Here is an 8964-nt window from a genome sequence, read left to right as displayed (position 1 = left end):
ATTCATTTTGAAAATTATTATGCAAAAGCCAACCCTAGATTATCTAGAAGAATTACCACTGAGTTACATATTTTCATATCTAATAGAATTCTATATTTTTATAACACATTAAAATAAATTTAACAGTCTTTAAGATATCATAATATCTGCAACCATTATTACTAGCTTCTCAATCATCTTTTTAAAACAAAGCATTCTGAGAAAAAACATTAAAACAGGTCTGATAATGCATAATCACTATTGCATATTAGAAATCAGAAGTAGGATATTATACAATCACAAATGTATAACATAGTAGTGTCATAGATCTGTAATACTAGAGGAGACACTTTAAAAGGCATTATATACAGTCACTTTCTATGTGAAATTCTACTGTATGTATGTATGTATGTATGTACATATATGTGTGTATATATGTACATATATGAGTGTGTGCGTGTGTTTGTAAGTAAAAACAGTAATTGATAAAAACAAAAGCCTTGAATGTGAATGTTAACAAAAAATACTTAGAAAAAACTAAAAAGAGGGAAGAGAACAGAGAACTGTTATAATTATAATCTTAACAAATCTAGGAAGAAAAATCCCAAAATACTAAGGATGACCAGAATCTTTTTGACATGTAAAAAAAATATCAAGGAACATGAATTCTTTGCTGTATAATCAGGGTATTTTCCTCAGATATTTGATACATCTCTGTGAGGCATATGTGTTTACTTGTCTGCTATCATGCTTCTAGAGTAGATGGTTAGGTTATCTAATGTCTTCAGAAATTTTTTAACTTTCATACTTACTCCAACTTTCTGAGTCATCTCTCTCTCTCTCTCTCTCTCTCTCTCTCTCTCTCTCTCTCTCTCTCTCTCTCTCTCTCTCTCTCTCTCTCTCTCTGTTTTCTTTTTTTTTTTCATTTTTTTTTTGGAGCATTACCCCAGCCAGTTCTGAGGCTGAGGTAAGTATATTTTTTATTCTAGTCTGCTTTTATACCATTGTAATCACATGCAAATAATAAGGTCAGTTCTAGGTTAAGGAAACAAATAGGACAATAACCACAAATATTTGAAGAACAAGCAAGACAGTAAACAAAGTTCAGCGATTATTGTTTCTAAGGACAATATTTTCTAATGTTAAGATTGAATTCAGTGTAACATTCAGAGCTTGAGTCTGAATATAATTTCCCTCAATTTTTGGTCAACTACTCCTATAATATTTGAATTAGAATTTATTAATTTTTATAGTTGAATAAATAAATTTGATGATGCACATTTATTGATGAAGAAATGTAAACCTGCTTTGTGCATTTAAATCTGGTATCTGTATATATGTTTTGGGATATTCTGTATGCTTCTCTACTGAAGTTTTCCTGTCATGTACTTTATAATTTTAAACTAAAATTTTAATTTACCAATGACACAAAGATAATTCCAGTCATGCTCAATGAAATCATTATCCATGCTACTCAAAATAGTAACTTCAAATCAGACCACTTGCAATTACAGTTAGTTACAAATTCTGAGTTTTTTTTAAAGAAACCACATTCATATTTAGGGTTTCATGTTGTTATTTTGTTCCCTCATTGCTGTTCTGTACGAGGTATTTTCTCAAAGAGCATGTGTCCATTAGTCAGATCTGATACTTCTTTTCTTGGCACCTTGCTCTTGGCTCATTAGCTTTTACTTTCAGCAGCAATGGCACTCATATTTGGTTTAGATTTCTCTTTAATATATGCATTTATATTTAGTTAAGATTCAATATGAATGTCTAATTCTACAAGAAAGTAGCCTACCTCATACCTCTAGTAGATAATACATTTTTCTTTGCAGGATATTTCTGAGGACACATTGAATTCATGGATGGAGAAAATCAGACTGCTGTGTCAGAATTTATACTCTGGGGACTTGCCCACTCAAAGAACACTCAGGACTTACTCTTTGTAATTTTTCTGACACTTTATCTGTTAATTGTGTCTGGAAATATTGTCATCCTGACCTTAATAACCACTGACTCCCATCTTCATTCTCCCATGTACTTCTTGTTGGCCAACCTGTCCTTTGTTGACATGTGGCTCTCTTCAAACACCACTCCTAAGATGATTGCAGATTTTCTCAGGGAAAAGAAAACCATTTCCTTTGCAGGATGCATGTGTCAGGTTTTCTTTTCCCATTGCATTGCTGCAGGAGAGATGGTGCTGTTGGTGGCAATGGCTTATGATCGCTATGTGGCAATCTGCAAACCACTCCATTACTTTACCATCATGAACCTGAAGAGATGCACTATGTTGGTGTTGGCATCCTGGACAATTGGCTTTATACATGGTATAATTTATGTAGTAGTGATTGTGCACCTGCCTTTTTGTGGTCCCAATGAGATAGATAGTTTTTTCTGTGACATGCCTCTGGTAATAAAACTTGCATGTATGGATTATCATTATTTAAATACCTTAATGAATGCTGACTGTGGACTTGTGGCTATAACCTGTTTTATTCTGTTGCTTATTTCCTATACATACATCCTTATCACTGTACGTCAGAGCTCTAAAGATGGTGCATCTAAGGCTCTGTCCACTTGCTCTGCCCACATCACTGTGGTGATGATCTTTTTTGTGCCCTGCATCTTCATCTATGTTTGGCCCCTCAATATCACCTGGTTGGACAAATTTTTTGCTGTGTTTTACTCTGTTTTTACACCTCTCCTAAATCCAGCCATTTATACACTAAGAAATAAAGAAATGAAAAATGCTATGAAAAGGTTATTGGGCAACTTTCTGGGTCCCAAGGTAAATTTCTAATATCCAGAAACACAAATTCATTACTTTAAATAATGACACTAATTGCATGAACTATATTTAAAATCTGGAAATATAGTTTATATTTGAAATTTATACCAATCTTCTAATATAGAAATAATAATTTTTAAAATGATATGGCATTTATTGATCAATCAGCAAAGAATTTTGAATCTGTTGCCTTAAAATATAAACATGAATAATATTTATAAATATAATAAAAGTCATAAAAGGTTTTTAATAAAGTATAAATTATCTTTTATAGGCCAAATTCTTTTGTTTATCTTTTTGGGTAACATCTTAGTGAGGTTTCTTTTTTAAGTTTTGCTATGTATTTTATTTATTTCCATATAAATTATTATTCACATTCCTGGTTTTTCTTCTGAAAGCCCTCTGCCCTACCTCCTCCCCCTTCTATGAGGGTTGATCTCCCACTCACCTACCTACACCTGCCTACCTGAGTATGATTCTATAGATCACTATTGTCCCAAACCATTGACTGACTTAACCAATCAGCCAACATCGTCATTTTTGTCTTATAACAGCCTTCGACCAAAACACTAATATGGTAGGCACCTAAAATTAAGAAAAAAATGAAAGAAAGTGATAAACTTGATATGGCGTAGCAGTGAACTGCTTTCTATGTTTCTTTTAACCAAATAAATAAAGCATTTGGATAAGTATTGATTGGGTTTATCAATTATTTTAATTCTAATGCAAAAATTTATCCTTTAAATATAAATTATGCATATGTTGCTCTTGAGGCTGCAGACACCTCTTATGGCCACCATATTTTTATGTTGATATGTTGATAAATAAACAATGTACCCTGGAAATCAATCTCAGAAAGACTAACTAGAGAATACAGAGACAATATCTAAATTAACAAAATCAGAAAAGTAAGGGGGACATAACAAAGATACTTATGAAATTCAAAATATTATCAGATCTTATTACAAAAGTCTATACTGAAAAAAAAAACTGGAAGATGTTAATGAAATGAATAGTTTTGTAGAGAGATATATCATATACCAACGTTAAATCAGGAGCAGATAAACCATATAAACATTCCTATAAAACCTAAAGGAATAAAGGCAGTAGTAACCAAAAGGCCCCAATCAAAAAAAAAAAAAAAAAAAAAAAAACTAAATACTCTTCAAACTGTTCTAAAAAATAGCAACAAAAGGAATACTACTGAAATCCTCCCATCAAGCCAGAATTACTTATATTTTAAAAGTAAAATGACACCCCCAGATAAGAGAACTCAAGAACAATTTCTCTTAAAAATATCGGTGCAAAAATACTCAAAATTCTTGCAAAATGAATCCAAGAAAGCATGTAAGGGATCATTGATCATGATCAAGTAGAATTCATCCCAGGAATGCACGGATGTTTCAATATATGGAAATCCAAAAACTAATCTACAATATTAACAAAGTCAAAGAACAAAAACGCATTATAATCTCTTTTTTGTTACAGCTTTATTTTTTAAAAAGAGGGATACATGTACAGATTTTTAAAAGCATTTTGGCATAATACTATATGAATATGTTTTGTCAGTACTTAATTACTTTAGAGGTTTGATAGCATGCATTGAAATTCCACTAGTTACCATAAGCATAAAGCACATGTCCGACATAACGTAACATGGAAACAGTCAATTTTTTTGGTGTGTATAAATTAAGTATAATGATCTTTGAATAACAAAAATTACAACAAATGTATATTTATAGCTCTTGGATTATTAATGATTTACGGTCCAGGTGTAGCACACTCTGAGAGGGTGCTATACATTTATTTATTTTTTTCTTAAGAATGACTGAGGATTTCATTTTTTCCCTTTGTTTTCTTGAGCTTCATATGGTCTGTGAGTTGTTTCTGGAGTGTTCAGAGCATTATTGTGTTAGTATTCAATTATCAGTGACTTTATATTATGTCTGTTCTTTTGTAACTGGGTTACCTCCCTCAGGATGATATTCTAGATGCATCTATTTTCTTAGAAATTTTATAAAGTCATTGTTTCTAATAGCTGAGTAGCACTCCATTGTGTAAATGTACAGCTATTTTTGTATTCATTCATCTACTGAAGGACATCCTGGTTCTTTCCAGCTTCTGGCTATTATAAATAGGGCTGCTATTAACATTGTGGTGCATGTGCCCTTGTTGTATGTTGGAGCATCTCTGGGGTATATGCCCAAAAATGGAATACCTGGGTCTTCAGGTAGTACTATGTCCAATTTTCTGAGGAACTGCCAGACTGATTTCCAGAGTGGTTGTAGCAGTTTACAACCCCACCAACAGTGGAGAAGTGTTCCTTTTTATCTGCATCCTTGCAGCATCTGCTGTCATGTGTGTTTTTCATCTTAGCCATTATGACTGGTGTGAGGTAGAATCTCAGGGATGTTTTGATTTGCATTTCCTTGATGGCTTAGGATGTAGAGCACATTCTTAGATGCTTCTCAGTCATTCAATATTCCTTAATTGAGAACTTTTTGTTTATCTCTGTACTCCATTTTTAATAGGGTTGTTTGATTCTCTGGTGTCTAGCTTTTTGAGTTTTTGTACACCTTGGATATTAGGCCTCTACCTGATGTGGGGTTGGTAAATATCTTTTCCCACTCTGTTGGTTGCCGTTTTGTTTTCTTGACAGTGTCCTTACCGTTACAGAAACTTTGCAATCTCATTAAGTGTTATTTGTCAATCTTTGGCCTTAGAGCACGAGACATTGGTGTTCTGTTCAGGAAAATTTCCCCTGTGCCTATGTGATCTAAGGTTTTCCCTACTTTCTCTTCTAATAGTTTCAGTGTACCTGGCTTAATGTGGAAATCTTTTATCCACTTGCACTTGAACTTTGTACAAGGAGGTAAGAAAGGGTCTATTTTCATTATTTTTCATGCTGAGTGCCAGTTGGACCAACACCATTTGTTGAATAGGCTATCCTCTTTCCATTGTATTTTTACAGCTCCTTTGTCAAAAATCTCTTAAGGCTCTAAGAAAGTATTTGACACAGTTCAATATCTCTTCATGTTAAAAGTCTTTGAAAGAGCTAATACAACCACTCTGGAAATCTGTCTGGCGATACCTCAGAAAATTGGATATAGTACTACCTGAAGACCCAGCTATTCCACTTCTGGGCATATACCCCAGAGACACTTTAATACACAACAAAGATATATGCACCACAATGTTCATAGCGGCTCTATTTATAATAGCCAGAAGCTGGAAGGAACCCAGATGTCCCTCAGAAGATGAATGGATACAAAAATTGTGGTAGATATACACAATGGAATACTACTCAGCCACCAGAAACAATGACTTAACCAAATTCTCAAGAAAATGGCTGCATCTAGAGAATATCATCCTGAGTGAGATAACCCAGTCACAAAAGAACAGACATAATATGCAGTCACTGATAGTGGGATGCTAACTCCAGAGGCTTGCACTCCCCCAGAAACAACTCACAGACTGTATGAAGTCCAAGAAATAAAGAAAACAAAACAAAACAAAAAAATATTTACAAAACAAGAAAACTTTAACTATTTCCATGTTACATTTTGTTTTACATGTACTTTAGCTCATTGTAACTATTAAGTTTTCAAGGCATACAATCAAACCTTGAAAAAAATCAAGTACTGACTAAAAAATATATTCATATAGTTTTATGTAAAAATTATGTTAAAATCTGAAAAAAGTACTGACAAAAAGTGTATAATTTTAAGCAAAAAATGTTTAAAATCTGTACATTTATCCTTGTTTTGTAAAATAAAGTTGTTTTTTAAAAATAGACAAAATAAAGCAATAAAAAAAAGTCTTTGAAAGATCAGAAATTCAAGACCCATACCAAAATAATAGTAAAAGCAATATATGACAAACCAGTTGCCAATATCACACTAAGTGGTGAGAGATTTGAAGCAATCCCACTTAAATCAGGGAGTAGATAAGGCTGCCCACTCTCTCCCTACCTATTCAATATAGTAGTAGAAGCCCCAGCCAAAGCAGTTAGATAACAAAAGAAGGTCAAAAGAATACAAAGTAGAAAGGAAGACATCAAAATATCACTATTTGAAGATGATATGATAGTATGTTTACATGTCCCCCAAAATTTTACCAGAGAACTTCTCAACCTAATGAACAACTTCAGCAAAGTGGCTGGATATAACATTAACTCAAACAAGTCGGCAGCTTTTTTTTCTACTCAAAGGGTAAACAAGGCTGAGCAAACAATTAGGGAAATGACAACCCTAACAATAGTCATAAACATCATAAAGTATATTGTGCTACTTTTATTAAGCAAGTGAAAGATGTATAGGACAAGCACTATAAGTTCCTGAAGAAAGAAATCAGAGAAGATATCAGAAGATTATTAGATCTCACATACTCATGGATTAGCAGGATTAATATAGATAGTAAATATGGCTATTGTGTTGAAAGCAATCTACGGATTCAATGCAATCTTCTTTAAATTTCCAATTTACTTTTTCATAGAGTTAGAAATAGCAGTTTGAATTTGTGCACCTTCTCTATGTTAGTACTGACTCAGTAAGACACACCTAGTGTTGTCTCTTCCCACATACTGTAATGATTTTGAGCAGTAATAGATAGATTATTTTGTAAAGCAGTAATCGTTCAGAGAAAAGCTATTTTCCAGAGTTACTTAGTATGTTTGCTAAATACAAACTTAAGAGAATACTTGAACTGTGTGTTATAGCAAGTGAAAAATTACTATTTTGTGTTTGAATGTCGAAAAGAATTTCAATAACTTCTTAAAAAAAACGTTAATGTATAGTTTCTTATGTAGGTACTATTGTTCTTTCTTTCTTTATAATTGCTTTAGGATTTACTATTAAATAGTGGGGTATTTAAAAAGTTGTTTACTCTTCAGGCCTTGAGTTGGGTACAATTTCAGTGTTGAAAGGGAAAACTAATTCTGTTTTTAGCGTGTGCTTCAAAATCAGAACAAAAATATTTTTCCACAGCTAAAATATGTACACAAATGTTAACATGTGTAAACTTAGATACCACAGACTAATCTTAACTGATTCCTGAATGGGAGGCACTCTGGGACACCTTTTTGTTAATAGAGAATTGTCTCATAAATCCTAACACTGAAGATTTAAAAGCAACCATATCTGAAGATTTATTAAATAAAGTTGTCTTCAATTAAGAAAAAAGAGAAATATCAGTTTTCAAATTCATTTGGAATAATAAAAAGCCTGGATAGTGAAAACTATTCTCAACAATTAAAGACCTTCTCAGGGAATTACCATCTCTTGCCTCAACTGTTTTACAGTACAATAATGATAAAAAAAACTGCATGGTGTTGGTACAGAAACAGACAGGTCAATCAATGGAATAGAATTGAAGACCCAGATATAAATGCACACACCTATGGTCACTTGTTCATTTACAATCTTTTTTAAAAACATAGAGTGCAAAAAAAAAAAAAAAAAAAAAAAAAACAAAAAAACAAAACAAAAACAAAAAAAGGAGCATTTTCACCAAATGGTGCCGGATTAATGAAGGTCAGCATGTACTTAAATGCAAATTGCAGCATTCTCATCTCCTTGAACAAAGTTCAAGTCCTAGTGAATCAAGGACCTCCACATAAATCCAGATTCACTGAAACTAAAGAAAAATAAGTGGGAAAGAGCCTCGAACACATAGGCATAGGAGAAATATTCCTTGGAGGAACACCAATGGCTTATTCTCTAAGAGCAACAATTGATTAATGGGACCTTATAAAATTGCAAAAACTTCTATAAAGCAAAGGACATTCTCAGAAGAAAAAGAAACAACAAACATATTGGGAAAAGATGTTTACCAACTCTACATAAGATACTGGGTTGATATCCAATATATGAAAAGAACTCAGAAGTTAGGTGCCAGAGAACCAAATAACCCTATTAATATTTGGGGTATGAAATTAAACAAGAATTCTCATCTGAGGAATACGGAATGTCTGAGAAGCACCTAAAAATGTTCAGCTTAGTCATCAGTGAAATGCAAATCAAAACAACCCTGATTTCTGTTGCTCAGAATTAGTGGTGTTCAACTTTAGCATGCATCCATGAAAATTTTAGAAAGGTAGAGAGCTGGGAGAATCTCTTCTTATGTTTAAATGTATGCTTTCTTTTACCTTTTTTCTTGATATCGAGAATTCCTCAGTAGGATGAAAAGAATATGCT

The 8964-nt window shown here is 32.8% G+C and overlaps 1 protein-coding gene across 1 annotated transcript; it reads left to right on the top strand.

Moving 5' to 3' along the window:
• Positions 1-1843: 1843 nt before the first annotated feature.
• LOC308431918 (olfactory receptor 4K14-like) lies at positions 1844-2782 on the top strand (the record flags this gene model as incomplete). Its single annotated transcript, XM_080931517.1, has 1 exon — positions 1844-2782. One exon carries the CDS (start codon positions 1844-1846, stop codon positions 2780-2782), a length of 939 nt encoding a protein of 312 aa, XP_080787643.1.
• Positions 2783-8964: the final 6182 nt, after the last annotated feature.

This window comes from Micromys minutus (genome assembly GCF_963924665.1).
Source record: "Micromys minutus genome assembly, chromosome: 17".
Classification (NCBI taxonomy): domain Eukaryota; kingdom Metazoa; phylum Chordata; class Mammalia; order Rodentia; family Muridae; genus Micromys; species Micromys minutus.
The sequence above is the reverse complement of the archived record's forward strand: the minus strand, read 5'-3'. Positions and strand labels throughout refer to the sequence as shown.